The sequence below is a fragment of the Oncorhynchus keta genome, chromosome 12, assembly GCF_023373465.1.
Source record: "Oncorhynchus keta strain PuntledgeMale-10-30-2019 chromosome 12, Oket_V2, whole genome shotgun sequence".
Lineage (NCBI taxonomy): Eukaryota > Metazoa > Chordata > Actinopteri > Salmoniformes > Salmonidae > Oncorhynchus > Oncorhynchus keta.
The window spans coordinates 48,027,147-48,039,509 of record NC_068432.1 but is presented as its reverse complement, the minus strand read 5'-3'; the positions used below and the strand labels follow the sequence as shown (position 1 = coordinate 48,039,509).

General features: G+C 44.7%; 1 protein-coding gene across 1 annotated transcript in view; it reads right to left on the bottom strand.

The window, feature by feature from the left end:
- Positions 1 to 9,281: 9,281 nt before the first annotated feature.
- Positions 9,282 to 12,363, bottom strand: part of nedd4l (NEDD4 like E3 ubiquitin protein ligase) — a 123,080-nt gene continuing 119,998 nt past the window's right edge. The window contains exons 28-30 of the mRNA XM_052458533.1: positions 12,257 to 12,353; positions 12,027 to 12,099; positions 9,282 to 10,156 (exon numbers count right to left, since the gene is read on the bottom strand). Of these exons, the coding sequence (XP_052314493.1) occupies positions 10,054 to 10,156; positions 12,027 to 12,099; positions 12,257 to 12,353 (273 nt within the window). The 3' untranslated portion in view covers positions 9,282 to 10,053. The remainder of the gene's footprint in view (positions 10,157 to 12,026; positions 12,100 to 12,256; positions 12,354 to 12,363) is intronic.

The following is a 12,363-nucleotide window of genomic DNA, read 5'->3' as shown; positions in this document are numbered from 1 at the left end:
CACCTGGAAACCATGGAAACCATGTGGTTAATGTATTTGATACCATTCCACTGATTCCTCCCCAGTCATTACCAGGAGCCCCTCCTCCCCAGGTCCCACCAACCTCGTGATTGATTGTCCTGACTGATTGTCTGAAAAACAATGGCCCCATTAACACTGTAGGCTCCCTCTGTGTCCCAGGAAGTGTTGTTTTTCTGTCAAGTGAGTCTCACTGAAACACTAAACTTTATTGGAATTTAAACTTCCAAAGTGTGAAAGGTCATGTCCTACTGCCATTAAACTAGACACCAAAGACCAACCCATGTCCTACTGCCATTAAACTAGACACCAAAGACCAACCCATGTCCTACTGCCATTAAACTAGACACCAAAGACCAACCCATGTCCTACTGCCATTAAACTAGACACCAAAGACCAACCCATGTCCTACTGCCATTAAACTAGACACCAAAGACCAACCCATGTCCTACTGCCATTAAACTAGACACCAAAGACCAACCCATGTCCTACTGCCATTAAACTAGACACCAAAGACCAACCCATGTCCTACTGCCATTAAACTAGACACCAAAGACCAACCCATGTCCTACTGCCATTAAACTAGACACCAAAGACCAACCCATGTCCTACTGCCATTAAACTAGACACCAAAGACCAACCCATGTCCTACTGCCATTAAACTAGACACCAAAGACCAACCCATGTCCTACTGCCATTAAACTAGACACCAAAGACCAACCCATGTCCTACTGCCATTAAACTAGACACCAAAGACCAACCCATGTCCTACTGCCATTAAACTAGACACCGAAGACCAACCCATGTCCTACTGCCATTAAACTAGACACCAAAGACCAACCCATGTCCTACTGCCATTAAACTAGACACCAAAGACCAACATTATGTAAGTAGAGACATGTTTTTAATTGGGATTCATTGACAACATAGACAACACAGAGGACGCAATACTATTTTCCTTCAGCATCACATGAAAACACAATGGGTCATGTATCTTGGTCTCTAAAAGATGTCTGTGCATTAGTAACACAGTGTAACGTGTAGGCAGAGAAGGAAAGGGGTCATGTATCTTGGTCTCTAGAAGATGTCTGTGCATTAGTAACACAGTGTAACGTGTAGGCAGAGAAGGAAATGGGTCAGCAAGCATCTGAAGCTTCCTGTTTTGCCACTGTCACACATCTGCTTTTAAAACTTTAAAACCAATCACGACCAGTCATATTAAAATCTCATCCGGCCAAACTTTACTCAAACTACAAACTTTATACGCTCTCTGCATTTAGTTTATGACCTTATTTCCCATGGTGGGTAGGAGGAATTACATGCAACAACGATCCCCTATCAAACCAGCAACAACAAGATTCAAGGCGTGTGAAGAGAGAACCAAACCGCATTGAGTTAACCAACCAGGATATATGGCCATGTAAGGTGTGACCCTTACTTCCCCGCCACTGTCTCTGTTTGACTGACCTCAGGGCACGGGGTCGCGGTGACGCTGTTCTCTTCTCACCGTAGCTATATAGTGTGAAAATGGCGTTTGATAGCAGAGGACACAAACACCATTGTCACACTCCACAGCTTCGGAGGATAAAGATGGAGGGAAGGGAATACCTGGGATGTGGGGGAGAGAGAGATTAGTCATCTATTGTACATTTGTCCCTGGTGAATTTCATAGGCTGTTGGATGTGTTTCAATGTAGAAATGACCACCTACAAATAGTATTTCAGTATTAATACGAATTTAGACTGATAACTAGTGAGACTGCCATGTAACAGTACAGACTCCCTGACCAAGGCCCTTCTCCCCCGATTGCTCAGTTTGGCCGGGTGGCCAACTCTATGAAGAGTCTTGGTGGTTCCAAACTCCTTCCATTTTACAATGATGGAGGCCACTGTATTATTGTGGACCTTCAATGCTGCAGGCATTTTTTGGTACCCTTCCACAGATATGTGCCTCGACACAATCCTGTCTCGGAGCTCTACGAAAAATTCCTGTCATCTGTGGGACCTTATATAGACAGGTGTGTGTCGATCGATGTGCAATTGATTTAAATGAGGTATTTCTGTTCTTTATTTGTAATACATTTGCAAAAAAAAAAGTAAAAACCTGTGTACGCTTTGTCATTATGGGGTATTGTGTGTATATTGCTGAGGATTACATATTTTTTATTTATTAGAATGAGGCTTTAACATAACAAAACGTGGAAAAAGTCAAGGGGTCTGAATACTTTCCGAAGGCACAGGTGTACTACAGTAGGAAGTAGTATATAAAGATATATACAGGTGTACTACAGTAGGAAGTAGTATATAAAGATATATACAGGTGTACTACAGTAGGAAGTAGTATATAAAGATATATACAGGTGTACTACAGTAGGAAGTAGTATATAAAGATATATACAGGTGTACTACAGTAGGAAGTAGTATATAAAGATATATACAGGTGTACTACAGTAGGAAGTAGTATATAAAGATATATACAGGTGTACTACAGTAGGAAGTAGTATATAAAGATATATACAGGTGTACTACAGTAGGAAGTAGTATATAAAGATATATACAGGTGTACTACAGTAGGAAGTAGTATATAAAGATATATACAGGTGTACTACAGTAGGAAGTAGTATATAAAGATATATACAGGTGTACTACAGTAGGAAGTAGTATATAAAGATATATACAGGTGTACTACAGTAGGAAGTAGTATATAAAGATATATACAGGTGTACGACAGTAGGAAGTAGTATATAAAGATATATACAGGTGTACTACAGTAGGAAGTAGTATATAAAGATATATACAGGTGTACTACAGTAGGAAGTAGTATATAAAGATATATACAGGTGTACTACAGTAGGATATACAGGTCTGCTGTGTAAAGGCTCATTTCTCCTCACATTATGAGCTTCGGTGACCATTCATCCATCTGCAGTAAGGCTCTACTCAACTATGTGAATAAACCTGCCGCTTGTCAGATGGAGGAGTCAATCTAGTCCGGTTTCGTCCAGTCCGATCCAGTCTAGTCCGGTCTAGTACAACATGCTTCTTCTGCTCTAGTATGAAATACACCAATTCCCCCTCCTTGATGGTGTTGTCTTGTGTTAGACGACGTGCTCCTTGAGATCCTACGGTAACTCACCGTGAGACTACTTGTTGGTGGACCGTCTTGGCCCCTCTCCCCGTTCCACTCCCTCTCTGTAGGCCCCAGGACAGGACTGCTCTCTTTCTCTCTGAGTGCATCCAAAACGACACCATTTTCCCTGTATGCTCAAGTGGTGCCATTTCAGACAAAGCATGTGTCTCCTTTGTACCGTCTCATCCAGGCTCTTCGGTAAAGACCAGGTAGCCCTACAAGTCCAGTCCGGTTCCGCAGGTCTGTGGAGAGGCGCAGGTGTGTAGACAGCAGGTCTGTGGAGAGGCGCAGGTGTGTAGACAGAGAGACAGTCAGCATTTGGGAATGTTGCTTTCCCTTCCCCTCCCTTTATGTAGCCAGAAGGGGGTTGTATGGACAGTTAATTCCCCTCAGTGATAAGCGGCAGGGAAGTATCGATTGACCCTGACTAAATAGTGGAGGAGGGGGGCACCAACGCACTAACCTGGTAGGGTAGACAGGCAGGCGTCTACACTACCTATTTCACATTGCTATTATTCATAAAGACTATCATACACATTATCTTTGTAACTGTAATTTATAGTTATTCATAACGATAGGAACTGTAAAGGTAGCAACTTCACTTTCCCTTCATTGCATGTATTGGCCTCCATATTTGTGTGTGTGTTTTTTTTTAAAAGGTTCTAATACCTGTGATGAAGATCCTCGTGCCAACGAGAGAACATGAAACCCCATATGACGACGACAGTCGTTATCTTAGTCAGCCCAGAACTGTACACATCACTGTCTACATGGTGCAGTGTTCTTCTGAGGTCTTACCAAAGTCCCCTTGCCTGTCACCATCCTCTAGTCTACTGTAGCCTGCAGTATGACCAATTCAAATGGATCGACTGCTTGACTTTGAAAAGTTGGACATGGTCCCTGGGGCCATATAGGAGATAAGAATCTCGAAATCTTACCTTGAGCCGTTGTTAACAAACTGTCATAACATATGTGACAATTAATTCCTATTTGTTGGGACATACAGTATGTTGGTACTCTTCATACTATTTACCTTTTCACATCAACAAGCTTTCCCCTAAGAAAAGTCTGCACACTGTGTACATGATACACTATATACAAAAGTATATGGACACCCTTTCAAATGAGTGGATTCGGGTCATTTCAGCCACACCCATAGCTGGTAGGTGCACACAGCCATGTAATCTCTATAGACAAAAACAATGGCAGTAAGATGACCTTACTGAAGAGCTCAGTGACTTTCAATGGCACAGTCAGGGATGCCACCTTTCCAACAAGTCAGTTTATCAAATTTCTGCCCTGCTAGAGCTGACCTGGTTCAACTGGAAGTGCTGTTATTGCGAAGTGGAAATGTGTAGGAGCAACAACGGCTCAGCCTTGAAGTGGTAGGCCACACAAGCTCACAGAATGAGACCACAGAGTGCTTTAGTGCATAAAAATTGCCCGTCTTCGGTTGCAACACTCACCTCCGAGTTCCAAACTGCCTCTGGAAGCAACGACAGCACAATAACTGTTTGTCGGGAGCTTCAAGAAATGGGTTTCCAAGGCCGAGCAGACACACACAAGCCTAAGATCAACATGCGCAATGCCAGGCGTCGGCTGGAGTGGTGTAAAGCTCGCCATTGGACTCTGGAGCAGTGGAAACGCGTTCTCTGGAGTGATGAATCATGCTTCACCATCTGGCTGGACGGATCTGGGTTTGGCGGATGGCAGGAGAACACTACCTGCCCGAATGCATTGTGCCAACTGTAAAATTTGGTGGAGGAGGAATAATTGTCTGGGGCTGTTTTTCATGGGTCAGGCCCTTCAGTTCCAGTGAAGGGAGATCTTAACGCTACAGCATACGACATTCTAGACGATTCTGTGCTTCCAACTTTGTGGCAACAGTTTAGTGAAGGCCCTTTCCTGTTTCAGCATGACAATGCCCCCGTGCACAGAGCGAGGTCAATACAGAAATGGTATGTCGAGATCAGTGTGGAAGAACTTGACTGGCCTGCACAGAGCCCTGACCTCAACCCCATCGAACAACTTTGGGATGATTTGTAATGCCGACTGCGAGCCATGCCTAATTGCCCAACATCCGTGCCCGACCTCACTAATACTCGTGGCTGAATGGAAGCAAGTCCCTGCAGAAATGTTCCAACATCTAGTGGAAAGCCTTCCCAGAAGACTGGAGGCTTTTACATCTGCAAAGGGGTGACCAACTCCATATTAACACCCATGATTTAGGAATGAGATGTTGGCCGAGCAGGTGTCCACATACTATTTTTCACGTAGTGTATGTCAAAATGTAATTGATGTTACTCTGAGCAGTTACAATATCAAGTCCGAGGTCAACTGAGGTCAAGTTTATCAAGAGACCTGTGGCTCATTGATAGGTCACTGATTGAAACGACAACACCTTGGGCACGCACAGTATTTCTCTTAATAAATATCTTTCATTGAAATTTTTAAAAGTATTACTATCAGTTGGTGACAGTACAATTGTGCAGCAGTTTACACCCAGGTGTCCTCTCTAGTTTTATAAAATCAGCCCTGTGGCTAGAAGGATTTCTGTCCCCTGGTTTGTTTGTGAGAGACAGAGAGAGCTAGCGAGGGGGATTGATAACGTGCCAGGACAAACAGGCCGATTTTATTTGCTCGTCCTTGGAACACATAAAGTCCTAGATCGCCCGTGTGAATGAACTGGGTTTCCTTCACCGAAACACACCTGCCGTGTAGCATCATCAACAGCTTTGTGTGACGTATGCCTAGGCATTTCTCTCTACGGAATGACATGACACTCAATGAAATGTCACAATATAGCTAGACTTCTGCCCAGTACTCACAATGAAATGTCACAATATAGATAGACTTCTGCCCAGTACTCACAATGAAATGTAACCATATAGATAGGCTTCTGTCCAGTACTCACAATGAAATGTCACCATATAGATAGGCTTCTGCCCAGTACTCACAATGAAATGTCACAATATAGCTAGACTTCTGTCCAGTACTCACAATGAAATGTCACAATATAGCAAAACTTCTGCCCAGTACTCACAATGAAATGTCCACAATATAGCTAGGCTTCTGTCCAGTACTCACAATGAAATGTCACCATATAGCTAGACTTCTGCCCAGTACTCACAATGAAATGTCACAATATAGCTAGACTTCTGTCCAGTACTCACAATGAAATGTCACAATATAGCAAAACTTCTGCCCAGTACTCACAATGAAATGTCCACAATATAGCTAGACTTCTGTCCAGTACTCACAATGAAATGTCACAATATAGCTAGACTTCTGTCCAGTACTCACAATGAAATGTCCACAATAGCTGCTCTCTTCTTCCTGGAAAAGTCAAGGACATGACCACTTTATTCTGGTCAAGGGAAGTTTGATTGAAAGTAAAAACCTTCTTGCTTAAACATTGGAATGATGGGAAAAGGTTGCTAATTGCATCAATAAATGGAACAGAAAACCATTATAATTGTTAAAGGGAGAACTTTGTCTCAAAATGTAATATCCGAAACACGACGTTAAGTAAATAGGGGAAAATTAGGGGTAGTTTATCAGTTAAACTTTTCACCTAAAACGACGTACACAAAGTCAACAGAACGCTCCAAGAAGTATCACTGGATGTTAAAAACAAGAACCATTTCACACAACAACACTGAGTTTCCATGTTTCAGTTTTAATTTGACTCAAGTTATATGAACCGCAAAGGGCTTGTTGTGGAGTTGTGGAATTTAACAAAAAGTGAACTTTTAATTTTTTCCCATTAACACAAAAAGAACAACCCCTAAAAAACAAGTACATAAGGAGAGGGAGGAATCTAGTGAACCACTTAGTGGAGCAGGAATAGAGGGAGAGGTATGAACAGATAACAGAGTAGAGAGAGAGAGAGGACGAGTGTGAAGATCCATTCTTCACGACTGTCACTTTATATTAGCAGCAGGCAGATTTACAGGACTATTGGGTGTAAGTCCCAAATGGCACCCTATTCCCTTTATAGTGCACTACTTTTGACTAAGGCCCATAGAGAGCTCTGGTCAAAAGTAGTGCACTACATTTGGGAATAGGGTGCCGTTTGGGACATAATTTAGATATTGCACCGGGGAAAACAGGTGCTCTTCTCAATGAAAAATAAATCACATTCAAGTTAATGATTAAAGACATACAACAGGCAGGTAGGCATCATGACCTTAGTGTGATGGATAAAGTGCCCTTTAGGTTTAGTGGTGTTAAAAAATAAGAAAATAAACAATACCAAAACAAGCCAAAACCAAGTCTGCATCGAAAATGGTACCCTGTTACTTAGTGCACTACTTCTGACCAGGACCCATAGGGCTCTCTGACCAGGGCCCATAGGGCTCCCTGACCAGGGCCCATAGGGCTCTCTGACCAGGACCCATAGGGCTCTCTGACCAGGACCCATAGGGCTCTCTGACCAGGTCCCATAGGGCTCTCTGACCAGGACCCATAGGGCTCCCTGACCAGGGCCCATAGGGCTCTCTGACCAGGACCCATAGGGCTCTCTGACCAGGACCCATAGGGCTCTCTGACCAGGACCCATAGGGCTCTCTGACCAGGGCCCATAGGGCTCTCTGACCAGGACCCATAGGGCTCTCTGACCAGGGCCCATAGGGCTCTCTGACCAGGGCCCATAGGGCTCTCTGACCAGGGCCCATAGGGCTCTCTGACCAGGACCCATAGGGCACTCTGACCAGGACCCATAGGGCACTCTGACCAGGACCCATAGGGCTCTGGTCAAAAGCAATGCACTATTATAGGGAATAGGGTGGAATCTGGAACACAACAGACATGTTCTATTGGAAGAACTCGCTGCTTTTCTATTAGTGGCCATCACAGCCACCTCTCACAGTTCAGCTTCATTTTCATGTCTTATTTATTATTAATACTTCTATTATTAAATGTTAAACATGTATTTATAATAATGAAACGATTTCTAAATGTTTTTCAAGAACTGAATTTACAGCATTATGAACAGGGGAGGATGAGCATAACAGTATTGATATTACCATTGTGAGGAAAACCTCGGAATTCACTATATGGTTTAAACCAAGGAGAATAAGCAAACACAAGATAACATTTTCATGCTGTTTTCATAGCACTACAATAACCATGTTATTATTTAAGTCTCCCTAATATCATTGTTTCCAATGGCCAGATTTACAGTCTTCTTATACACAGTCAAAATAGTAAACAACGTTTATCGGTACAAATAAGTCAGAAGTGTGTTTTCCATAAGAATGATAATAATAACGATATTAAAATTCTAATAAAAATTATCCCGTTCCTTCTTGGCTTGCAAAATAAAATAATAACGAGTCCTTGTAGTGAGAAAAAGCCCCGTCCCTTTCTCTGGTAGATAGACCTTATTCTACAGACAGGTAGAGGGAGGGAGGGGGAGAGAGCGAGGGAGGGGGAGAGAGGGAGGGAGGGGGAGAGAGGGAGGGAGGGGGAGAGAGAGAGAGAGAGAGAGAGAGAGGAGAGGGGGAGAGAGAGGGAGGGAGGGAGGGAGGGAGGGAGGGAGAGAGGGAGGGAGGGAGGGGGGAGAGAGGGAGGGAGGGAGGGGGAGAGAGAGAGAGAGAGGAGAGAGAGAGAGAGAGAGAGAGAGAGAGAGAGAGAGAGAGAGAGAGAGAGAGAGAGAGAGAGAGGAGAGAGAGAGAGGAGAGAGGGGGAGGGAGGGAGGGAGGGAGAGAGAGAGAGAGAGAGAGAGGGGAGGGAGAGAGAGAGAGGGAGGGAGGGAGGGAGGGAGAGAGGGAGAGAGAGGGAGAGAGAGAGAGAGAGAGAGAGGGAGGGAGGGAGGGAGGGAGGGAGGGAGGGAGGGAGGGAGGGAGGGGGAGAGAGAGAGGGGGAGAGACAGAGGGAGGGGGAGACAGAGGGAGGGGGAGACAGAGGGAGGGGGAGAGGGAGACAGAGGAAGAGAGAGAGGGAGGGGGAGAGAGAGGGAGAGAGAGAGGGAGGGGGAGAGAGAGGGAGAGAGAGGGGGAGGGGGAGAGAGAGGGAGAGAGAGAGGGAGAGAGAGAGGGGAGGGGAGAGAGAGAGAGGGAGAGAGAGAGGGAGAGAGAGAGAAAGGGAGGGAGGGAGGGAGGGGGAGAGGGAGGGAGGGGGAGAGAGGGGGGTGAGAGAAAGAGGAGAGAAAGGGAGGGAGGGGGGAGAGAAAGGGAGGGAGGGGGGAGAGAGAAAGGGAGGGAGGTGGGACCAGGCAGGCATAGTAGTCGAACAGTGAGAGCGACACGGCTTATATCCTCATTAGTGAATCTGTGATTGGTTAGCATTCCTAAGGTTATCTGGTGGTGTGGTGCTGTAGTAGTAAGGTAACCTGGAGAGGAGTTAAGTAGTGATTGATCAATGCAGGATTCCAATCGATCAGTGATTATATATACACACAATGCAGGATCCAGCATGTTAACTTGGAGAGAGGAGTAGTAATTTGATTCATTTCATACAGAATGCAGTAACCAGCAGGTTAAGGCTATGCACTCCACAGCACAGCAGAGTCACAGGGATGGTGGGTGTCAAATACAACAGGAGAGATATTCATATTGAAAAGCATCAGAGATTCCAGCACTGCAGATCTCAGGCAGGGGTGCAGTGTTTTGCATGGGCTGCACTGTAGTAGCCATGTTCCCCAGCACCTTGACATAGGAGAAGACAGACATGGCTCGTTGTCTCTGTCACATTCACTACAGTCTCAGAGTAACCTCGGTGGTTGATCCTGTGCATATAGCATGCTTGCAGGTAGACCCTGCTACGGCCACGGTCTGCAGCTGTAGAATGGCAGTTAGTTGTTGGTTTTTTTAAACGTTCTGTGGCAGTTGTTTTTTAAACGTTCTGTCCTGTGGTGGTGTGTCGTCTCTGTAGTGGTATTCAACCAAGATGGCTGCAGTTAGTTTAATCGACGCCCTCAAAGCCCTGAGCGTTCTCCACAGCCATCAGCAGCCTCTCTCGGAGGTCATCAAACGACTCGTAGGTAGGCAGGTCCAGCCTGTTGAAGCTGGAGAATTGAATAACACCATTTGTTATCTCTCACAGCAGTCTGATTTATTCAGGATACATTTATAGAGGATAATGTGATATTAATACCGGGGCTAAATAATGGAAACACTCAAATGAAACAGACTAGAAATTGTAGAATAGTAAATAACCACAACCCATAGAAAACATACAGTACATTCAGAAAGTATTCAGACCTCTTGACTTTTTCCACATTTTGTTACGTTACAGCCTTATTCTAAAATGGATTACATTGTTTTTCCCCCCTCATCAATCTAAACACAATATCCCATAATGACAAAGCAAGAGCAGTTTTTTAAATAATGTTTTATGTAAAAATGTACATAAGTATTCAGACCATTTAGTCAGTACTTTGTTGAAGTACCTTTGGCAACGATTACAGCCTGGAGTCTTCTTGGGTGTGACGCTACAAGCTTGGCACACCTGTATTTGGGGAGTTTCTCCCATTCTTCTCTGCAGATCCTCTCAAGCTCTGTCAGGTTGGATGGGGAGTGTCCCTGCACAGCTATTTTCAGGTCTCTCCAGAGATGTTAGATTGGGTTCAAGTCCGGGCTCTGGCTGGGCCACAAAGACATTCAGAGACTTGTCCCGAAGCCACTCCTGTGTTGTCTTGGCTGTGTGCTTAGGGTCGTTGAGTTCCTGAGCGCTCTGGAGCAGGTTTTCATCAATAATCTCACTGTACTTTGCTCCGTTCAGCTTTCCCTGTATCCTGACTAGTCTCCCTGCTGCTGAAAAACATCCCCACAGCATGATACTGCCACCACCATGCTTCCCCGTAGGGATGGTGCCAGTTTTCCTCCAGACGTGACGCTTGGCATTCAGGCCAAAGAGTTCAATCTTGGTTTCATCAGACCAGAGAATCTTGGTCAGAGTCCTTTAGGCCAACTCCAAGCGGGCTGTCATGTCTTTTACTGAGGAATGGCTTCCGTCTGACCACTCTACCATAAAGGCCTGATTGGTGGAATGCTGCAGAGATGGTTGTCCTTCTGGAAGGTTCTCCCATCTCCACAGAGGAACTCTGGAGCTCTGTCAGAGTGACCATCGGGTTCTTGGTCACCTCCCTGACCAAGGCCCTTCTCCCCCGATTGCTCAGTTTGACCGGACGGCCAGCTCTAGGACGAGTCTTGGTGGTTCTAAACTTGTTCTACTAAGAATGATGGAGGCCACTGTGTTCTTGGGGACCTTCAATGCTGCAGAAATGTGTTGGTACCCTTCCCCAGATCTGTACCTCGACACAATCCTGTCTCTGAGCTCTAAGGACAATTCCTTCGACCTCATGGCTTGTTTTTTTGCTCTGACATGCACTGTCACCTGTGGGACCTTATATAGACAGGTGTGTTCCTTTCCAGATTATCAATTGAATTTACCACAGGTGGACTCCAAACAAGTTGTAGAAACATCTCAAGGATGATCAATGGAAACAGGATGCACCCGAACTCAATTTCGAGTCTCATAGGAAAAGGACTGAATGCTTATGTAAATAAGGTATGTTTTTATTTATTTAATTCATTTGCAAAAAATTCTAAAAACCTGTTTTCTCTTTGTCATTATCGGGTATTGTGTGTAGATTGACGAGGGGAAACACATTTTTGTATATGTTTTTGCTTTGTCATTGTGTGTAGATTGACGAGGGGGAAATAAAACAATCAATTTTAGAATAAGGCTGTCATGTAACAGAATTTGGAAAAAGTCAAGGGGTCTGAATACTTTCAGAATGTACTGTACAATGTGAGATTTTCATGTTTCACAAATGTCATGTTCACTACTTCATAAAAGTAGTTTAATCCATTACAGATTCAATGAACTTGTCAGAGGGAAGAGGGCAGGCAAACTGTAAGATCAATACGTACCAGGTGTGTGCCCTGGGCAGCTTATCAGGCGTTCCCCACTGCTCAATGGTGAACAGCTGAGGCCCATTGGAACCTGACATGACATGGGAGAAGACAGAAGTGGCACTAAAACACACAGTACCAGTGCAGCTGGAACACAGAGAAGTGTACTATTGGGCTTCTGGTTACGACACAGTCCTATTAATAAACATCCTATAGCCTACTGTGACCATACAGTTGCCATCTCTCACCATAGAGCTCAGCGAAGCCGTTCATAGGGACTCTGGATGTCCCGGTGACAAACTGAAGCAGACGGATCCTCTTCTCAGCATCCATCAGCAGGACAGCCTGCAGAGTG